Source organism: Gallus gallus, chromosome 1, assembly GCF_016699485.2.
Source record: "Gallus gallus isolate bGalGal1 chromosome 1, bGalGal1.mat.broiler.GRCg7b, whole genome shotgun sequence".
NCBI lineage: Eukaryota > Metazoa > Chordata > Aves > Galliformes > Phasianidae > Gallus > Gallus gallus.
In genome coordinates this window covers 196,267,156-196,289,728 of record NC_052532.1, presented here as the reverse complement: position 1 = coordinate 196,289,728, position 22,573 = coordinate 196,267,156, and the positions used below count along the sequence as shown (strand labels likewise).

Genomic DNA, 22,573 nt, shown 5'->3' with positions numbered 1-22,573 from the left:
TGTGGATGCCCTGTCCATCTCTCATCTTGGAGGTGTTGAAGGCCAGGTTGGATGGGGCCCTGGGCAGTCTGGGCTGGTACTGAATGTGGAGGTTGGTGGCCCTGTGTGTGGTGGGGGGGTTGGAGCTTCATGATCCTTGAGGTCCCTTCCAACCCGGGCTGTTCTGTGATTCTGTGATCTGACTTCCTGCCCCAAATCAGATGGTGTGACAACGTGAAATTAAGTCCTTTATGTACAAGGTAATGTGCTAAACCAGCAGTTACTGGGTATAACAAAACAAATGGCTGTGTGTGCAAGAGCAGTAACAGGGAGCAACCGTGAAAACTGACAGGAATTTCATTCTCTGTGTTGGATTTCTTTTTTCTGTGTGATGGAAACCAAGGAGACCAAACTCCCGGGAAGCGTCCACCACCCCCTGGTCTGCTGCCTCCTCTTCCTCAGTGCCCCCCTGCACTCAGTTTCGCAGTGTCCCCATCAGCCATACCGCTTCCTATCAGCTCCTCCAGCAGACGCTCTCTGTCCCCACCCCCATACCTCACAGAATGTCTTAACAGAAACCCCAGAATTCAGAGCACAGCGTTAGCAGCTGCAACGGGTAACTCTGAGCACGAACTGAGTTTGGCAGACCGACGCCGTATGAACAGACACCACAGCACAGGATCCACTGTCAGACGTGAGTAGCAACGTTTGTCTTCACAGGCCTGCAAGCTTCTGATGTTTGTTTATCTTACCTAAATGAAGCTCCTCTGGCAATTCACAGTCATTTCCGTAACGAGTAGCCTCACATTAACAAACCTCGCCATGGGCACACACTGAAAGCATTCGTGCTCACGCCCTGCAGACACGCAGAGCAGAGCAGAGCAGAGCCGCAGCCACACGGACAGCACCGACCCACCCGGCGCTGCTGCCACCACCGCCCCCCCGAACCGCTCCGCGCGGCGCCGCGCGTTCCTCACCGGTGAATGAGCGCGGTTCGCCTCCGCGGCCGCCCCACCAGGAGCCGCACGAACCGGTCCTGCACGTAGCCCCGCTCCGCCGCCGAGCATTTGCTGACGGCGCTGCTGCCGCCCGTGCCCTGCACCTGCCGGGACACCAACCGGGTGACACCGCCGAACAGACCGGGCGCCGCCCCACCGAGGCCGTAAGGAACCCGGGCCCATCCCCGGCCGGACGCCGCCGGGACCCCGAGAGAAGCGCAGCTCCCCCCGGCGCGGCCGAGCCTCCTTCACGGCCCGGCCTCTCCCCGCCGCCCCGAGAGCCCGACCAGACCCCTCCGAGCGGAGACGCCCCGCGCTGCAGACGGCGCTCACTCACGGCCGCGCTCCGCCGCCCGTCCGGCCGCGCCGGGCCCATGCCGGCCACGCCGTCGCACGCAGAGACGCGTCGGTCTCACGCAGTGACGCGCGGCGCTGCGGGCGGAGCGCCCCGTTGGCCCGCCGCGTCCCGGCCCGCCCCGCAGCACCGCCTCCGGGAGATCGGCGCGGAGCGCCCCCCCGCCCCGCGGCGTCCCCGTCTGCGGGCGCGGCCGTCCTGCTGCCCCTCGCTGCTGCCGCGGCGCTCGGCGGATCCGGGAGCGCGCTCCCGTACCTGAGCCCGGCAGCGAGGGAGGGCCGGAGGCGCGCGGCCATGGCAACGGGCAGCCTCTGCGCGGTAAGCGGAGGGACGCGGGAGGAGCGTTGTCAGCGGAGCGCGGTGCTCCGAGCGGAGCTGCCCGGCGCCGCGTGGAGCACTGCGGAGATGCGGAGGTCCCCAGGGGGTGCTGGGATGTGGTAGCGCGGCGCTGGGCTCCGCGCGGTGCTCAGTTCCCCACCGGAGCCGCAGAGCTGCGGGAGGGCGCGGAACTCCGCGCGGTGCTGAGCGGAGCTGACCCCGGAGCTGCCTGTGCCGGGACGTCGCTTCGTGAGCGCGCACAGCCTGCGGTCTGAACTGGCGACGAGCAGAGGGATACGGGAGTGCCTGCGGCAGAGAAGGTGGACGTCCCTGTTATTTCTCTGTAGGGTTTGCGCTGGGGGTTGTAGGAGAGCCGTGCTGGCCTGACCGTAGGAGGGTGTCACCAGAACTGTGCTTGCATCTGTGTTCAGTGTCTTTCCATACCTCGTGGTCCACACGTCAATATATTGTGCATTACGTCAGTTAGAATCACAAAATGTCACTTCTACTGAGAATGGCCAGTATGCACATTGCTGACGGGGACCCGTGCAGCTCACTGCTCACCTACTACTGCTACCTCTGATAGCATTTCATCAGCAGCCGCGTGGATTTCCTTTCCCAGAGCTGCCTTTCAGGCCATGCCCAGCAGATTTGCAGTAGCTCATCCTGGCTTCTGTCGTTACAGTGCAGGATACAGTTCAGTAGTTCCCATGTTGCCGTTTATGTTCTGGACGTATGCACTTGGTCCAGAAATCAAGGCTTCCCTTCCCTCCAGGTGCTTTTACGCGAGCTATTGGTTATTTTGTTGATCGTCCCATCTCTGCAGTTTGGAGGTGATGTTTTGGTTCCATTGCGGTTAAGACTCGCAGGGAGCGCCGTCCCCATGCTGCTGATACTTCAGGTCCTGCAATGTTCCCAATTCTGCAAGCATCCTGAGAACGATGATGAAAAAAAATGCTTGGCAGCAAGTTGGGGAGCGGCCACTCAGCGCTGCATCCAGCTGTCCCAGGAAGCTTTTTCCAGTCCTGTGTTTCTATATCCATAACAGTCTTCTGTGCAAGCTCTGTTAGAAGACACTGAAACATGAACTAGGCATCAGGCACACATAACGCAGGGAGGCATTGGGACTGGGAGGTCAGTGTCCCGTCCTTGGTACAAGGCACTGCATGCATGCTCTATGAAGAGATGCTCTATAGTGGATTGCTGTGATGCAGGAAAAGAATGTGGTGTACAGTCCTTGGGCCTCCACGTCCAAACTCAAGCTGCCATAGGTATGAAATCCTGTAACCACTCATAACCTTATCAGGCTCTGGAAGTTTTGCCCCTGTGTCCTTCTTACTCTGAAAAGATGTTCTGGAGCCTGATTGCTGTAATAGCTGGCAGTCTCCAGAATTCTTGTTGCGTGTAACAATAGCCAGTTCATATCTATCTGTTCTTGGTTCAGAATCAGTCTCAATCTGAAATAGTTCCTTTACCTGTCTTGCACTGACTCTAAGAGCACAAGCAGACAGATTTATCGCTGCTTGCTCTGTTTTGCCAGACTAAGCCTAGCTAAACAAGCTGTGTTGGTGGGAAGTGTAAGGCTTTTAAATGCATCACAGAGGCTGTGCTGCCACAGCACTTGTGCTTTCATCAGGTTTGGACATCTTTGCGGGCAGTGCAGGAGAGGGATGCCTTACCCCGATGTGCATGGGTAACTTTACTCTGCCTGATCTCTCCTCCCACTCCTGTGGGGATTCCTCTGGGGCCTTGCAGACATTCAAAGCCTGTGAGGAATGCACTCCTCACCCCACATAACAGAAAACACACAGCAGAGCAGCACAGGCATCTCAGGGCCCCATGCTGCTCCCACCCCCAACTGGGCAGGCGGTCTGAGGAGAGAGGAGTACATAATGAGAAGCATTTGCTGCCACAGCTATCTATAGTCTTTTGTTTAGGAGCAGGCAAGGCGTGGCCATTGCTTCCTGACCTCAGAGATGGCGTCAGAGAACCCCGATGAGAAACAGGGAGCGCTCCAGAGTGAGAAGCCGGGCTGCTCAGCATGGGCAGTGCGGGACACCAGCACCCCCGGGAGGGCCGTTTAGATGAGTGCTGCTGTCCTCCCGCAGAAGGGTGCACTGTATCCGGTGTCAGTCTGGCTTCGATTCAAGGTGGGCCAAAGACGTTGGGGCCTTTACATGGGCTGAACAGTGAAGCATTTTCCCTCATCCTTCCTCCTGCTCTGATCACTTGGGTGCATGCTGCAGCTTATCAGCTGCATCATGGTTTCTGTATCAGCTAGCGTCTGGGAAAAAGCTCTAGGAATGATATAAAGGTGACAGTTCTGCACTGTAAGGAACAGTAGGGCTGTACGTTAATGATATTGATGCCTGTTTCTTTCATTTACCTGTTTGTCTTGTTGCTCGCAAATACTGCAAGAGGGGAGGGCTGGACTCATCTGCTAATCTAGGATAATGTGGCAAAATCCTGGAGAACAGATGCTATCAATCTCAGCTCTCGATCCTGTTATTATGATGTAATACCACAGAGGCCTCGGTTACAAGGCAAGGCCTTGTCAAGCCAAGGCCAATATGGCAAAATTTAGAGATAAGCAACATAACCTCTAAGTCCTCTACACACATGCAACTCCCGAGTGTACCTCCTCAATACTTCACAGAAGACAGCTATGTCATCAAAGGCAGCGATTAACAAAACAAGTTACAATCACAGGAACCAACTCCTAGTCATTTCTAAGAACCTGAAAAAACAATAATCCAATATACTGTAATCCAAAATAATCCACTGTCAAGGAATCATAGAGTGGTTTGGGTTGAACGAGACCTTTAAGATCACTTAGTTCCAGCCTCCCTGCTATAGGCAGGGATACCTTCCACAAGACCAGGTTGCTCACAGCCCCATCCCTGGAGGTGTTGAAGGCCAGGTTGGATGGTGCCCTGGGCAGCCTGGGCTGGTCTGAAATGTGGAGGTTGGTGGCCCTGCCTGCGGTGAGGGGGTTGGAGCTCCATGATCCTTGAGGTCCCTTCCAACCTGGGCCATTCTGTGATCCAGCCTGGCCTTGAATGCCTCCAAGAAGGAGGCAGCCTCTCTGGGCAACCTGTTCCAATGTCTCTTCAGTGCTCAGTGGAGTCTTGTCTCCTTTTTTTCAAAAAAAACGACAGAAAGAAGTTTAGAAGACACCAAAAAGTATTGATTCCATTGATGATAGAAGAAATAGGTAATTACCCCATGGTTTGTAACAAAAATTAAAAAGCACAGAAAACCGTTGTAAGGGATTTTAAAAGGTAAAAGATGTGGTATGCTTTGTTGCCTTATAGCAACTGTGCAGTAGAGATAAGGTGAGGATATAGCTAACATACCAAACTGGAGAAAGAGTATTTGCAGCAGCATTGTGATGGATTTAGATTTATGAATCAAGGAGGGTGCAAAGATCAGGCTGAAGAGATGAGAGGGCAAACAATACTGAGATGAGGTTTTGTTGTCTTTTGTTTTTGTTTTGCAGAGATCTTGGACCAAAGGATCATGGGGAATTACCTGCACACTGATATTTATACAATGAAAATTGCATGCTTTGTGAAATTCTTGACACGTAATGCAGTATCAGCCCTAGGCAAAATGGTGGAAGGGTTGTTGTTGCACACTGTGAGAGGGAGTGATGATTGTCATTGACTATGCAAGCACTGTACATTTCTGAGCAAGATCATAAGTCTATTCATAATACCAGTGGAGGTACGATGTTATATTATGCGATTTGCTTACCTGTTTTATTCCTTGCAGTACTGTGGTCTTTTAAAATCTCCTTGCTAATAGATTACAACTTCATGAAGTTATATTGTCAATTCTGTGTTGAAGGACAAAAGCTGGATCTTAGGCAGAGCAATGGTCATGTCTTTCTTTAAAAATACCTAAGCTGTCTGAAAAATGCCTTTAATGAAGTCTTCTCCTTGGCAGGAATGTGCTTTTCTACTTCAAATCAAGTGATGCTGACCCCCTGGCTTTCATCTTCTTGGTGGGAAGCACTCCTCATCTCCTTACCCACCATTAGACTTCCTGTAATAGCTGGTGCTTTTCTCATTTCAAGTAATACATTACCAAACATATACGTTGCACTTACATTCAGCGATTCACTTGACATTTTATGAATAAACATGGATTGTGACAAAGCACCCATGATACTCTGATACACCAATTACCTCATTTTATGCTGCATTCCACTTATGTTGGTGTTATTCAAAGACCTTATCACGCCTTCTCAGTTTGCTTTCTCTCTCTAAACAACTCAGACTCATTTATTGTCTAGTGTTGGGTTGTTCAAAGACAAATGAGCAATACTGGATTCTGTAACTTACGATTAGGGAAGTTTCAGAAGTAACCTTTCTGCCTCTCCTTAAGGTCCCAATGCATGGGGATGCTGTTCCTCTAACCACTTTGATCTACAGACTTAAGCATCTCCAAGCTCCCTCTGTGCACTAGATAGAAGGACTCTGCCCTGTGCTTCTCTCGAAATGCAATAATTAAGTATGGTCTGTTTCATAGTTTCTTCGGTAACCTTCAAAAATCTGACTGTTATATTGTTTCCTCCTCAAATGTGGGTCTCAATTCTCCATCAGTAGGGTGGTGAAAAGATCAAATTTTATATATTCAAGGTAGAGAGTGCGTGAAAAAAAGGAATTTTGGCACCTCAGAGACAGATAAGGGATTTTTACAAAGCATTTGGCAGTAGTGCAAGAAGAGCTGAATAAACACTGAGCAGTAATTCATAAACTGTTGGTTTAAAATCTGTTGCTGTATTAACAATGGATCATTGTTATCCAGTAGGGCTGTTGTTTCTATGAGAGTCCCACAGAGCAGTTCATGGTTACTGGCAAGTGGCTGCGTTCTGGAAAGCAGAAATTAAAGGATTTATTGATTACATTGGGTGACCAATAAATTATGAGTTCTCAGTTTTATTATATGTTAGACTAAAATCTATTTTGAAGAGGATATAAAAAGGGCAGTATTGTAAACAAAAAAGGCTTGGCGCTACGTATGTGTATTTCATTAGTATAATGATTACTGGCGTAATGGCAGTGTACTGGGATAAGCACTTAAACCCATTCTGACTGGAATGGCTGCCCAGGGAGGTGGTGGAGTCACCGTCCCTGGTGGTGTTCAAGAGGCATCTGAATGAGGTGCTACAAGATACGGTTTAGTAGCTTGTGGTAGTAATGGTGACGGGAGGACGGTTGGACTAGATGGTCTTGTAGGTCCTTTCCAACCTTGTGATTCTATGATTCTATGATTGTAAGTAGTAAGGAGTTCTGGTTTGAGGTGTCCGGTATAATAAGAGAATAAAGGCAAACATTCTCTCTAGTTTTAATCATAGAATTATAGAATCACTCAGGTTGGAAAAGGCCTTAAAGATTATCGAGTCCAAACACAACCCAACCATCCTACCCTAACTCTAACAGCCCTCCGCTCAATTATGTCCCTGGGCACCACATCCAGAGGTTGTTAAACACACCCAGGGATGGTGACTCAACCACCCCCCTGAGCAGCCCATTCCAGTGCTTAACAATCCCTTCTGTAAAGAAGTGTTTCCTGATATCCAACCTAAACCTCCCCTGGTGCATCTTGAGGCCATTTCCCCTCGTCCTGTCACCTGTCAGCAGTGAGAAGAGACCAACCCTGCCCTGCTGTAAGCACCTTTCAGGTATTGGAATAGAGCAATAAGGTCTCCCCTCAGCCTCCTTTTCCCCAGACTAAACAGCCCCAGTTCCTTCAGTGTCTCCTCATAGGCCATATTCTCCAAGCCCTTCCCCAGCCTTGCTGCCCTTCTCTGTACCTGCTCCAGCACCTCCGTGTCCTTTCTGTACTGAGGTGCCCAAAACTGAACACAGTACTCAAGGTGAGGCCTCACCAGTGCTGAGTACAGGGCAGGATGACTTCCCTAGTGCTTCTCACCACACAAATTCTTGATCCAAGCCAGGACATCCCCGGTTAGCCATGACTGCTGAAGGATGATGGAGAGTGGCTTGGCAACATCATCTGCTGACTCCCTCAGCACTGCAGGGTGCAATCCATGCAGCCCCATGGACTTGTGAGCATCCAGCTTTCAGAGCAGGTCCAAAACCATCTCACTGTGGATTATGCAGAGCCTATTCTGCTCCCCATCCTTACCTACCAGCACAGGGGGCTGTGTTCCCAGGGAGTAACAAGCCTTACTATTAAAGACTGAGGCAAAGAAGGCATTAAGTACTTCAGCCTTATCCTGATCCTTCGTCACCGTCTTGTCCTCGGTGTCCAACAAGGGATGGAGATTCTCCCCAGCCCTCCTCCTGCTGTTGATGTATTTATGGAAATATTTATTGTTGTCCTTTACCTTAGTGGCCAAGTTCAGTTCTAGCTGGGCTTTGGCTTTTCTGATTTTCTCCATGCACAGGAGAGATAATATGGTTGTAAAGTTATCCAGAATTAATCTACAAAAGGGCTTTCAGAAAATGAATTCCAGTCTGGACTTGTACTCTAAGCAAATTTTCTCATAGCCCTTGATGCATTATGCCTTCTGTGCTCCCCTCGCAGGTGACTATTTCTTACGTTGCCTGATGTTTCAGGGAGCAGCAGTATTACATTGGCATATTTGCAATCAGACATGGTGCTGCTTTCCCCAGATTACATCTCCTCATCCACGGGATGCTAAAACCAGAATCACATTCACCAACTTCTTTGTAAGAGGCTCAGATGAACAGGACTAGCAAAGGGAAAGTATTTCTCCAGTGTCTTAACCCCCGTTTCTTCAACTTTCCATTCTCAGATTCACCTTGTTATTATCTCTGCTTCCAGGAACTCATAACCTAATACAGACATCCAGCCAGCCTCCAAGGAGTTTATGATGCATTAATATGGCCTTGTTTATAGCATCTGAGCCAGGATGTCATCACACTGGGGCCCCACACATAGATGGCAAGGAGGAAGCAATATAAATTGTGCTGGGCCCTGCTTTCTTGTGGTGCGATCTCTACTTACCAGAAACTTCTGGCCTTTGTTCTGAGCTGGGAATGGTTTTTGTAATGGAGAGAGAGGCACTTTCTATTCTGAGTGGAGAAAGCAGTACCAGGGAAGGTTTTAATTATCTCTCATTTCAGAGAAGCCAGGCTGCTGTACAATTGCAGGAGTCAATGAACAGTGCAGTCCCAGTCCAGAGGAAGGATGCAGGAATGTTCTCATTCCAAGGGAAAGGAGTCTTTGTTGGAGGATGAGACCAGTTCTTAGTAAGATCCAGAACAGACCTGCTCTCAGGAGGAAATGACTCCCTTTCTCAGGCTTGGGGCAGTAGAGTGAACAAAACACCAATTAGAAATGGAAGATGAAGCACAACAGACTTTTCTCACCTTTCTCCATCTCTCAATTCTACCGAGGTGACATTATACTATGAAGAATGGCACTCTAGTCTTGTCCTCCTAACCCATCCTAAGGACTAATGTGTAGATTGGACTACTGTTGTTAATAAAAGAGTCATTGAATTGAAGAAGGGGAGGACTTCTAGAGATCATTGAGTCCATTCTGCCTGCTAAAGCAGGTTGCCTAAGGTAGGCCACAAAGGAAGGTATCCAAATGGATCTTGAATATATCCAGAGAAGGGGACTTCACAACATCTTTGGGCAACCTGTTCTGGTGCTCTGTCACTCTCATAACAAAGACGTTCTTCAGTGTGTTAGTGTGGAACTTCCTGTGTTCTAGTTTCTGCCTGTTGCCCCTTGTTCTATTGTTGCACACCACTGAAAAGAGTCCATCCCCATCAACTTGATTCTTGCACTTCAGATAAACAGCTATGAGATCCCCTCTCAGCCTTCTCTTCTCCATGCTGAAGAGTCCTAAATCTCCCAGCCTTTCCTCATGCAGGAGGTGCTACAGGTTCTAATCATCTTTGTGGCCTTCCACTGGACTCTCTCTAGATGATCCATGTCTTTTTGGAACTGGATAGCTCACAACTGGACACAGTATTCCAGGTGTGTCCTCACTGGGGCAGAGTAGAGGCGAAGGATCACCTCCCTTGATCTACTGTCCATGCTCTTTTTAATGCACCCTGAGATACCATTGGCTTTCTTGGCCAGCAGGGCACACTGCTGTTGTTCACCAGGATACCCAGGTCCTTCTCTTCAGTGTTTCTCTCCAGCAGGTCATCCCCTAACCTGTACCGATGCATGTGGTTGTTCCTCCAACACAACCAGAGGCACAAGACTCCACACTTGCTCTTGTTAAACCTCATCGTGTTCCTCTCTGCTGTATTCTTCAGTCTGTCCAGGTCTTGTTGAATGGCAGCACAGCCTTCTGGGCTGTCAGCCACTCCTCTCAGCTTTGTACCATCAGCAAACATGCTGAGGGTGGACTCTGTCCCTTCATCCAGGTCACTGATGAAGATGTTGAACAAGACCAGACCCAGTACCGACCCCTAGGGAACACTGTTAGTTACAGGACTCCAGCCAGACTCTGCACTGCTGATCACAATGCTCTGAGCTCTGCCAGTCAGCCAGTTCTCAATGCACCTCACTGTCCACTCATATATCCCACGCTTTCTAAGTTTCATAACAAGGATGTTGTGGGAGACTATGTCAAATGCCTTGCTGAAGTCAATACACAACATCCACTGCTCTCCCTTCATCTGTCCTTCTCTTCCAATTGCTTGTAGACAGCATCCAGAACAAGCTTTCCAGGGACAGAAGTGAGGCTGACTGGCCTGTGGTTTCCCAGATCCTCCTTCTTGCCTTTTTTGAAGACTGGTGTGACATTGACTATCCTCCAGTCTTCAGGCATCTCTCCTGTTCTCTAAGACCTCTGAAAGATAAAGTAGTGTGGCTCAGCAGTCACTTCTGCCAGCTCCCTCAGCACACGTGGGTGCATCCCATCAGGGGATGCATGGATTTGTGTGAGTCGATTTTGGCTAGACACTCTCTAATCATATCCTCCTCAACCAAGGGAAAGTCTTCCATTCCCCAGACTCTCTCTTATCTGCAGGGTCTGAGATTCCTGAGAGAGCAGTCTGATTAGTAAAGTTAGAAGCAAAGAAGGCATTCTGTATCTTCACCTTGCCAGCGTCCCTTGTTGCCAGGGCGTCTGCCTCATTCAATAGTGGACTCACATTTTCCTTAGTCTTCCTTTTACTGCAACTTGCTTGTTATCCTTGACTTCCTTTGCCAAATTTAATTCCATGTGGGCCTTGGCCTTCCTCATTGCATCCCTACAGGCCCTAACAACATTCCTGTATTCCTAAGCAGACAGACCCTTTTTCCACATTTCATACTTTCTTCTCGCCTTATCCATGAGCTCCTTGCTCATCCATGTGGGCCTTCTGCCAACTTTCCCCAGTTCTTTACTCTTAGCTGTGCACCAATCTTGAGCTTGGAAGATGTGGTGTTTAAGTGCTGACCAGCTCTCCCAGGCCTCCTTGCTTTCCAACGCTCTAGCCCATGGGATACCTCCAAGTATGTCTTTGAAGAGGTCAGTCCTACTTACTGCTTTGCTTCTTCCACATAAGATTCTGAACTCCATCATCTCATTATTGCTGCATCTCAAGTTACCCCCAACCTTCATATCCCCAGCCAGCCTTTCCTTCTAAGTAAGAATAAGGTCCAGCAATATGCTTCTTCTCGTTGGCTCCTCCAGGTAGCAGGGAATGTTGCAAGCATGTGAAAAATGCTCTTGTCTTAATTTTTATGCCTTTCACTGCAACTTTTCCTTCAGTGTAGCATGTTAATCAAGCACTTTGGGTTTCTGGTATGAAAATTGTCTGATCGGCACTTTTTCAAATGCTTTTGAGGAGTGTTTTTGTTTATGTGCTGTCCATGTTCTTTCATTCCTCCTGTGCCACTTTTCCATTTCATTACCCTTATTTGTTAGTGATTCACGTGGTTCTTGCAATTATATGATCTACAGTCTAATTTAGTGTGTAACAGTGAGTTTTATCTTCAGAACAGTAGGATTCAGATTAAACTGGGATAGTTACTAGCATTCATAAATCATAAAACCACAGAGACTTAGTTTCATATCTTTTAAAACACATGACATGTAACTTCTCTGAATTATCTTTTCCTTGACTTACACACACTTTGGGAAAGAAAAGAAAGGAAGGAAGGGAGGGAAGAAGGAAGGAAGGGAGGGAGGAGGGGAGGGAAGAAAGGATCAGTGAAGGGAGGGAGTGAAGGAGGGAGAGAAGAAGAAAGGAAGAAAGCCCCAGGCCTAAATGCAGTACTCCAGATGGGGCCTCACAAGAGCAGAGTAAAGAGGGACGATCACCTCCCTCTCCCTGCTTGCCACCGCTCTGTTGATGCAGCCCAGGATACTGTTGGCCTTCCAGGCTGTAAGCGTGCACTGCTGGCTCATGTCCAGCTTTTTGTTCATCAGGAGCCTTAAGACCAACCACTCAGCTTGCTGTCATCAGCAAACTTGCTGAAGGTACAATCAATCCCTCTGTGTCATTGATAAAGATGTTGAAGAGCACTGGGGGACACCAATTGTGACTGGCTTCCTCCTGGACATAGATCCATTGACAATAACCCCCTGGCTATGACCATCCAACCAATTCTTTATCCACCTAATAATCCAGCCTTCAAATCCATCTCTCCAATTTAGAGATAAGGATGTGGTGTGGGACCATGTCAAAAGCCTTGCACAATTCCAGGTAGACTATATCAGCTGCCTTCCTTCATCTGCTGGTGCCATCAGTTCATCATAGAAGGTCACCAGATCTGTCAGGCGTGATCTGCCATTGGTGAAGCTGTGCTGGCTCTCATATCACCTCTTCATCTTGCATGTGCCTTAATACAGCTTCCAGGAGGATCTGCATATTCATCTCTGATGAATACATATATCTCATATCTACATATTCAGCTCTGCACTGACACTGGCAGGGATTTTGCTCATCCCACCCCTGCTTAGAAGTTCAGCGACATGAGAGATGTAGGAAGCCTGAATGTCCATGAAGACAGAGGCAAAGAACTCATTAAGTACTCAGCCTTCTCCATGTCCGAGGAGACCAGCGCTCCCTTTTCATCTCACAGGAGGGGTGCGCTCTCCTTTGCCTGTCTGTTCTGCCCAGTGTATCTAAAGAAACCCTTCTTGTTGTTTTTCACATTCCTCATTAAGTTTAATTCCATCTGCACCTTGACTTTCCTGATCCCATCTGTGCATATCTGGACAGCATCCCTATATTCTTCCCAGGCAACCCATCCCTGCTTCCACTGCTTATGCTTTTCCTTTTTATTTTTTTTCATCACCTATCCAAGTTAAGTAGACCTGTAACACAGATATCCTTGATCCAAGAACAGGCATTTGTTTTTAAATGAAATGCATTTTTGGGACCAGACTGCTCAACTACATTGAGCTTCAGAGCACAGTGGAACATGATGACAAATGATGACTGGAGCAAGGCTCAGTAGTGGACATTTACTTCATACCATAGAATCATAGAATGACAGGATTTGGAAGGGTCCTTACAGATCATCCAGTTCCAACTCCTCTGTCACGGGCAGGGTTGCCAACCACTAAATCAAGCACTGGATCGAGTTGCCCAGGGCCCCATCCAGCCTAGCCTTGAACATCTCCAAGGATGAGGTATCCACAGCCTCTCTGGGCAGCTGTTCCAGCATCTCACCACCTCCTGAGTGAAAGAAATTCCCCCTAGCATCTAATCTAAATCTGCCTTCTTTTAGTTTAAAACCATCCTCCTTTGTGTCCGTAGTCATAGTATAGAAGGAAATGAGGTTTGAAAGGCAGGTCCCGCCTGACCAACCTTGTCTCCGATAACCAAGTGACCTGCCTTGTGGATGAGGGAAAGGCTGTTCACGTAGCATGCCTCATCTTCAGCAAAGCCTTTTACACTGTCTCCTGCAGTATTTTCCTGGAGAAGCTGGCAGCCCATGGCTTGGATAGGCACACTCTTTGCTGGGTAAAAAATGGTTGGATAGCCTAACCCAGAAAGTGGTGGTGAATGGAGTTAAATCCAGCAGCTGGCACCAGTACAAGAAGGAATGGCCTCAAGTTGTTCCAGAGGAGGTTCAGGTTGGATATTAGGAAGAATTTCTTCTCAGAAAAAAGTGGCTAGGCATTGGCACAGGCTGACCAGGGGGGTGGTGGAGTCCCTGGAGGCGTTTAAGGAAAGGGTAGATGTAGTACTTAGATGATCTTTGAGGTCTTTTCCAACTTCAATGATTTTATGACTTTATGATCCTATCACTATCAGACAGTGTAAAAAGTCAGTCTCCATCCTCATTATAAGCTCCTTTTAGTACTGGAAGTACTGGAAGGCCGCAGTGAGCTCTCCCCTGAGCCTTCTCTCCTCCAGGCTGAACAAGTGCACCTCCCTCAGCCTGTCTCCATAGGAGAGGTGCTCCAGTCCTCCAACCATCTTCGTGGGCTTCTCTGGACCTGCTCCAACAGCTCCGTGTCTTTCTTGTGCTGGGGGCTGAGACCCTAAACTTATGGTGAGGGCCCAAAAGCAGCCAGCTACAATCAGTAGACCTGTACTTGAAGCCTGTCGGTTCCTCTACACAAAACAACAAACCAGGTCAAATTATAACATGCTCTATTATACTCCATGACATTTTTGTTTAGAAGTACTGTGTCTGTTCAAACATATGTTCCTATAGTAAGATGTCTCAGAGGGAAAAGTTGTCAGAAGGAATATATGAAGCTTAAAGTGTTCCTTCTGTATTTCTGATGCTTTGAACCTAAATAAAAAGTCACCTCGTATACGGTTTGCAGTTGATACTGATACTGGCAGAAATATAAACAGGAAAGTAATGAACAATGAAGTGGTAAACTGCAAAGCATGTTCATGACTATGTGTCTGCCCAGAAAAATAAGGCTGAGGTGCGTTGTAGTGGCAGTAGACAAGCTGAAACCCAGTACTGCAGCAAACAGAGCCAGAGCCACCCGAGGGTGCATTGAGATGGAAGAAATTACTGGCAATCCATATCCTCTTGTGGTGTTAATTTTGTCCCAAGGGTTGCTGAAGGGTTGAAGTATATGAAACAAATCACCCTAGTTATTCCTAACATTTCATATGCTCTTCTGACTCCTGAGCACTAAGCTGATACTTTCAAAGATTCTTTTAAGCTGAAGCTCTCATTCTCTGTCACAGTCATCTCAGATGCCACAATTTGACGTGTGAATTGGGGATTCTTCTCCCTTAGGCTCCACTTCAGATTTCTCTCTGCTGGATTTTATCTGCCACTCTTACCCTGAAGTAGCTCAGTCTCCTAAGGCCATTCTGTTCTCTCAGCACTCTGTCATCCATGCTTCCCTTAACTCTTAGGATCAGCCACAAATGCTGCCTAGCAGCTTACTCTGCTTTGCAGCCTGAGCAGAGATGTGATAGAAACAAAAGTTCCAGTACAGAGCTTGTAAATATGCCTTGGCAGTTCCCCCTGTGGAATGCTCTGACAATTTGCAGTGTCCCTCAAAGACCCCCTTCAAATGCCGCCTGGACATCACAGCATCACAGACCCTACAATAGGTCACACAGGTCCCTGTTGATAGGTTCATAGGACTGGACTCTCCTAGATGATCCCTGTCTTTTTTGAACCGAGGAGCCCAGAATTGGACACAGTATTCTAAACGTGGCCTCACTGGGGCAGAGTAGAGGGGGAGGATCACCTCCTTCAGCCTGCTGGCCACGCTCTTCTTAATGCATCCAACATTAAGCTTGATGTCTTTGTCACGTTAAATTCATCTTGGCAGCTTAAGATAAAATGATAAAACAATAGAATGGTTTGGGCTGGAAGGGACCCTTAAGATCACCTAGTTCCAACCCCCTGCTGTAGGCAGGGACACCTCCCATAGCCCAGGTTGCTCACAGCTCCATCCAGCCTGGCCTTGAGAGCTTCCAGGCAGGGGGCATCCACAGCCTCACTGGGCAACTTGTTCCAGTGTCTCATCCTGTCACTACCTGCCCTTATAGAAAGTCCCTCCCATCTTTCCTGTAGCACCTTCAAGTACTGGAAGGCCACTCACTATAAGGTCTCCTCGTAGTCTTCTCTTCTCCAGGCTGAAGATCCCCAGTTCTCTCAGCCTGCCCCATAGGTGAGGTGCTGCAGCCCTCTGATCATCCTCATGGCCCTCCTCCGGACCCGCTCCAACAGCTCCATGTCCTCCTTGTGTTGGGGGCTCCAGAACTGGATGCTGTACTCCAGGTGGGTTCTCACGAGAGCAGAGCAGAGGGGCAGAATCAGCTCCATCTCCCTGCTGCCCACACTTCTCTCGATGCAGCCCAAGATAATGCAAGCTTACGACTTTTTCCCCACTTTTAAAAAAAATAAGCACAGTAAGTGATACACAGAGTTTACTTGCTCTGTATCTAAGACTCAGGAACAATGATACGATACAAAAATAGTAATACTCTGAATGAAATCAGGACTGTACGATACATAACCTTCCACTAGATGGAGCAGTGTCACACCAGTTTGTGAGTACATGAGCGTGCATCCATGAATGGGTGTGTGTGTAGCAATGTGTGTGTGTTTGTATGTCATCCTGTCTAGATTAGGAAACACAGCTTCCTGTGTCTGTTTGTGGAAGGTATATTTAGTGTAAGGCACTGTGTATTGTCTGTGGAATGATAAAATTCACTTATCAGAGAAAAAAAGGATGTTTGACCATCTTCAGTTCTCTTTTTCCTAACAGAATCATCAGATCTTACTTCAGAAACTGCCCCTCAGAGTCACATCAGAGCCCGAGGCCGTGATCAGGGAGAACTGAAGTACAGTGGGTGATTCCCGGGCAGTCAGTTTGTCCCTTCAGAGTCCCCCTCCCAGGTCTCTGCTGCCAGCAGAAGAGCCCAATGGAGTCAGCAGCCCGTGGGTGAGCCTTGACTGCTGATCTCAGAGCCTTTCCTTCCTGAGCAAACATTTTCCATTCTGAAATAATTACCTCACTATATATAGAAAGCACCAGCTCCTCCAAAGCAAAAGCTTTATTATTTGGAAAGGGATATCCCTCAGACTGTTTTCTTCCTTTTTCAAAGCAACAGCAAGCCCTTTGCTGCCAGGCTTGTATATGCCTATGAGCAGCGTTATCAAAGGCACACGTTCAGCTCACTCCAAAATAGTTTGGATTTCCCATGCAGGTCCTGTGCTCCCCACCCCCACCCCATGGATTTTGAGGCTATGTCTGTAATCACAATCCACAGGATTTCGGAAACCACCTCCCCATCTCACTTCCTCCCAGCTGATTTTCAGTGGAACAGAAGGAGACTTGTTTGCTACTGGGGAGGAAGTTCAGGTCTTACTGAGCAACTTTCTAAGAGGCACCTATGAGAGTGAGGCACTCTGCTTCAGTCAATGTAAGCTGTGAGAGGCTGCTGCCAAATGAGGTCACCCTGCTGCAGAAACGTGGATGAAGAGATTCCAGGAGAGCAGAAGAAGCCAGGGCAGGAAGCGGAGCAGTCGGTAGCACAGGGCTCAGCTCAGTCAGCTTCCCTCTCTGGAAATGTTGATTTCAGTCCTGTCTTGGCTCACAGACTGAAATGTGCTGGATGGTTCCTTTCTCATCATTTTCTCATTCCCTTTTCTCATCATAGAAATCACTGCATGGTTTGACAGAACTCAGCCTTCACTTGAGGAGCATGTAAATGGGGCAAGCAGCACGACCTCTTACACATCCTTAGAACTCACTCCATTTCCTTATCTTTCTAAAGCTATCCATGTTGAAAATCGATCTCTGGATCCTGGCTCATATTCTTGTGACTCTTCTGTGGGCACTTTAAGTTTTCTACAGCATTCACAAATATTGAACGCTAAACTATTACTAGAATTGCAGTAATAGAACTTCCCTATTGTTCCACGTGTTTCTGTTTAGGTAGCTGATACGTGTGGATTGTTATTCGAAACACTGAGGAGCATTGAACTGCAGGGAGATCTGTGTAAGACCTCATTAGAAAGACTGCTGGAGGAGGATCCCTCATCTGCAATTAATCATTTGATGTAATGTGGAACATGAGCATAGTGTTTAATCCTGCTTTTATGTCTGTGTCGTAAAGATCTAGGGCCAACACCTTAAAGAGATATGTTATATCTACATATATATTTATCAAATAAATTAACAGTCATTGGAAATATTAGCAAGTTGACTGATATATATATATATATATATATATATATATATATATATATATATATAGTCATTGTTTCAAGTAACCAAAGCCTCTCTGTCTCACTGGCACTCTTTTCAGTCAGTTCCATACCAGAGTGTTTTGGCAGCATTATACTGAGCTGCATTTGACTTCCCAGTCCAAATGATCAAGATGTAAACTGGTGCACCTTGGAGCATCCTTACATGCATGCCTCTGCATTAGTAATGATTGATGAAACAATCTATCTGGTTGTCCCAAAACCTAAAGAACTGATATATATTTTCAGCAAGGCTTTTGATGCAGTCTCCCACGACATCCTGGTAATGAAGCTGAGCAAGTGTGGGATAGATGAGTGGACGGTGAGGTGGGCTGCGAGCTGGCTGAGCGGCCGAGCTCAGAGGGTGGTGATGGGCGGTGCAGAGTGCGGTTGGAGAGCTGTGAGTGGCGGTGAACGCTGGGGGTGGGTGCTGGCTCTGGTCTCGTTCAATATCTTGGTCAACGACCTTGAGGAGGGGATGGTGTCCACCCTCACTAAGGTCGCCTCTGAGACAAAGCTGGGAGGAGCAGCTGGCACACCGGAAGGCTGTGCTGCCGTTCAGCAAGAGCTGGACAGGCTGGAGAGGCAGGCAGTAGCAAAGCAGATGAGGTGTAACAAGAGCAAGTGTAGAGTCTTGCACCTGGGAAGGAATAACCGCAAGTATCAGTAGAGGCCGGGACGTGAGCTGCTGGAGAGGAGCTCTGCAGAGAAGGACCTGGGGGTCCTGGTGGGTGACAGGTTGGCCATGAGCCAGCAGTGTGCCCTGGTGGCCAAGAAGGCCGGTGGGATGGTGGGACGCATGAAAAGGAGCGTGGCCAGCAGGGCGAGGGAGGTGATCCTCCCCCTCTGCTGTGCCCTGATCAGGCCTCACCTGGAATACTGCATCCAGGTCTGGGCTCCTTGGTACAAAACAGACGGGGATCTCCTGGAGAGAGTCCAGCAGAAGGCCACGAAGATGATCGAGGGCCTGGAGCATCTCCCCTGTGTGGAAAGTCTGTGTGACCTGGGCCTGTTCAGCCTTGAGGAAAGAAGACTGAGAGGGGATCTTAATAATGTTTCTAAATATCTGAAGCGTGGGAGTCAAAAGGACATGGCCAGCCTTTTTTCAGTGGTCTGTGGGGTCAGGAGAGGGGGGAAATGGCCCTAAACTGGAGTACAGAAAGTTCTGCACCGACGTGGGAAGGAACTTGTTCACAGTGAGGTGACGGAGCACTGGAACAGGCTGCCCAAGGAGGCTGTGGATTCTCCTTCCCTGGAGATACTCCAAACCCAGCTGGATGCCCACCTGTGCAGCCTGCTGTATGGGGCCTGTTTTGCAGGGGGGGGGTTGGACTCTATGAGCTCTGGAGGTCCCTTTCAACCCCAATTCTGTGATTCTGTGATAGTTTCTATGGGTTTTATATCTAAGAGAAAGAATTTGTCCTACTTCTCTACCTGCTTATGCATGATAGGCATATCCTATAAATTGTTCTAAAACTATTAAAAGAATTGTTAGATATTTTATAGTTTGAATTATTGCTATTATTATTTTGCATAGGAACAAGGCTTACCATTATCACTGGCTAGAAATATTCAAAAATATAATTATTAAAATTATCTAAACAGTCGTACTCCAGGAAAACATTGGGTTTAGAGCTATCTCTGAACTGAGTATGAATCAGCCAAGGGCACACTGTCATGAAAACAAACACACGGGATGGTATAAACAGGAATACGACTTGCAAGGTGCATCAAGCAACATTTCTGGCTCTGCTTTCTCTGCTCAGGCTCTCACCTGCAGTACCGTGTCCAGTCCCCGTGAGTGCTCTTCAGGGAATGTTAACTGATCTGAGAAAGTCCAGAGGACATTATTTGAGGTTTAGAAAATGCATTATGGAAAGATTAAATATCCTGGGGCAGTTCCTCTTAAAGAGGGAACCAGCATGATAACTGCTTTGGTTTGTAGAAGAAAATTGCAAAGAGAAAAGTCTGCTTCCAGAGTTCATGATAGATAGTACAAGAAATAACAGGTTTTGATTACAGTGAACAAAACTGAACGCTGATTAGATTGGCCGGCACGTTAATGACGTCTCTGCTATGGGAGAGCTGGAGGATCCAGCGAGGTGCACGCCTGCTAAGCGTGACGGTTGCTTCTGCATTCACTTGAACCCTCTGTGGGTTACGGAGTCAGGGCAGCTGACAGGCCCAGATGTTTGGGTTTTTTCTGCATCAAATCTGCCTACACTACAATGTTTACAAAGTAGCTGCAAGGAATATCACCACCACCCCACCCGCAGCCTCCTTCTTCCATGTTCTTTATTTTATCTACTTACCTGCAGGTCTCACTTGTGATTATTTTGTCTTCTGGAAATGAATTGCTTTATTTCTGTGCTTGCAGACTTAAGCTTTAGATGCTGCTATAAATACCATATGATCTGTTTGAGAAATCCCAAGTCAAATTACGAGAGATCTGAAAGATGAGAAAGATGCATGGACTGGCAAAATTAGAGACGAGTCCTGGGCTGGGACAAGTCAAACAGTGAGCAGAGGCACTCAGCCTGCAAGGTGCGTGGTACAACGTAAGCTTAAGATGAGGAGGTAGCAAAGGAAAACTTTTTAAGCCCAGTTATTTCCAAGGATTTACTGTGTTAGAGAATTCCACTATAGGACGCAGGTTTCATAATCAAGTGTGAAGGCATTTAGAACTGTGCTGAGTAGAGCCCTGGAAGGAACACAGACTGTGGGAGTCATATGCAGGATACGACATCCCAGGAATAGGACCAAAGGGAAGGAGATGGCAGCGTATCACTACCTCAAGCATTACCTGACTATGATGTTATAACCACTGCTCAGTCCATCTGCTTGTAGGACTGCCAATCTTCGACAAATCTCTATAACTGTAAACATTTATAGTAACAAATTAATGGAAGACATGAACTTTCCCTGCTCTACAATAAAACCATCCGTCACATGAGGCCCAACAAGGAGACCTTATGTCCAGGGCTCCCTGCTGCTCATCAACAAAACCTGTGGCACAGAACCTTATGTGGCAGGAGTTTTGTGTCCATTTAGACAACCAAGAGATTAACAACTCTTCCACTGTAAGGTTCAAAGTCAGCTAGTTGGGTTACATCCAGCAGCAGTGCACTGGCAGCATTTCTGTTTGACCAAGCTGTGAATACAGAGCTGTGAAGCTGAGGTAGCAGCTCCATTTGTCGTCTGAGATAGCCTTGCAACTGTATACTTCATGGCTTTCTTTCAAAGGCTTTTCAAATCATAGAATCACAGAATGGTTTGGGCTGGAAGGGACCCTTAAGATCACCTAGTTCCAACCCCCTGCTGTAGGCAGGGACACCTCCCATAGCCCAGGTTGCTCACAGCTCCATCCAGCCTGGCCTTGAGAGCTTCCAGGCAGGGGGCATCCACAGCCTCACAGGGCAACCTGTGCCAGTGTCTCATCCTGTCACTACATGCCCTTATAGAAAGTCCCTCCCAGCTTTCCTGTAGCACCTTCAGGTACTGGAAGGCCACTCACTATAAGGTCTCCTCGCAGCCTTCTCTTTTCCAGGCTGAAGATCCCCAGTTCTCTCAGCCTGTCCCTGTAGGGAAGGTGCTGCAGCCCTCTGATCATCCTCACGGCCCTCCTCTGGACCCGCTCCAACAGCTCCATGTCCTTTTTGTCTTGGATGCTCCAGAACTGGATGCTGTACTCCAGGTGGGGTCTCACGAGTGGTCCATCCATCAAATCAATTTTTCTCCAATCTGGCAACCAGGATGACACACGGGACAGCGTGAAATGCTTTGCACAATTCCAGGTAGATTATGTCAGGTGCTCTTCCTTTACCTACTGATGCTGTAACTCCATCATAAAAGGCCACCAAGTTTGTCTGGCCGGACTTGCCCTTGGTGAAGCCATGTTGGTTACCACCAATCACCTTGCTTTTATTTTCCGTGTGCCTTAGTGGGGCCTTCAGGAGGATCTGCTCCATGATCTTGCCAGGCACAGAGGTGAGACTCGCCTGAAGTTCCCTGGATCTTCTTTTTTTCCCTTGTTGAAAATGTGGGTTATGTTTCCCTTTTTCCAGTCAGTGGGAACCTCACCAAACTGCCACGTCCAAATATGATGGACAGCGGCTCGGCAACTTCATCGGCCAGTTCCCTCAGAACCCTTGGATAGATCTCATCGGGTCCCATGGACTTGTGTACCTGCAGGTTCTTTAGATGGTCTTGAAGCTGATCTTCACTTAGAGCAGGCAGATCTTCCTTCTCCAAGTTCTTACCATTGCTTTCTGCATCTTGGGCGGTGTGGCTAGAGCCCATGCTGGTGAAGACTGAGGCAAAGAAGCCATTGAGCACCTCATCTTTCTCTGTATCACTTGTGACCAGGTCTCCAGTTTCCTTCTGGAGTGGGCCCCCATCTTCCCTGACCTTCTTTTTATTTCTGATATACTCGTAGAAGTTCTTCCTGTTCCCCTTTATGTCCCTGGCTAGATTTAATTATTTCTGTACTTTAGCTTTTCTAACCTGACCGTGGCTGCTCGGACAACTTCTCTGTAGTCCTCCCAGGTAACCCATTCCTGCTTTCACTCCCTATAGACTTTCTTTTTGAGCTTAAGCAAGTCCAGGAGCTCCTTGTTGATCCACAGAGACCTCCTGGCATTCTTGCCTGTCTTCCTTTTTCTCGGGATGCGCTGCTTCAGGGCTTGGAGGAGATGGTCCTTGAATACCAACCAGCCTTCTTGGGCCCCTCTTCCCTCCAGGGCTTTCTTCCATGTCACCCTGCCAAGCAGTTCCCTGAAGAGTTC

At 48.1% G+C, this 22,573-nt stretch overlaps 2 protein-coding genes across 5 annotated transcripts in view; one reads left to right on the top strand and one right to left on the bottom strand.

Annotated features, from left to right (window-relative positions):
• Positions 1-22,573, bottom strand: part of LCMT2 (leucine carboxyl methyltransferase 2) — a 49,160-nt gene that overhangs the window by 19,078 nt on the left and 7,509 nt on the right. Inside the window, exons 1-2 of one of the 3 annotated variants that reach the window (XM_046907103.1) lie at positions 1,311-1,365; positions 957-1,081 (exon numbers count right to left, since the gene is read on the bottom strand). The exons of 1 other annotated variant lie outside the window; for it this stretch is intronic. Coding sequence is in view for 1 of the 2 variants with exons in the window: in XM_015280920.4 (XP_015136406.2) it covers positions 957-1,081; positions 1,315-1,353 (164 nt within the window). In the remaining variant the exon portion in view is untranslated. Of the gene's footprint in view, positions 1-956; positions 1,082-1,310; positions 1,366-22,573 lie in introns of those variants that run through there. One more of the 3 variants, XM_015280920.4, reaches the window with a different exon arrangement.
• DCHS1 (dachsous cadherin-related 1) overlaps positions 1,470-22,573 on the top strand; it is a 78,651-nt gene continuing 57,547 nt past the window's right edge. The window contains exon 1 of one of the 2 annotated variants that reach the window (XM_417264.8): positions 1,470-1,650. The gene's annotated coding sequence lies outside the window, so the exon portion shown is untranslated. Of the gene's footprint in view, positions 1,971-22,573 lie in introns of both variants that reach the window. The other variant, XM_025146979.3, reaches the window with a different exon arrangement.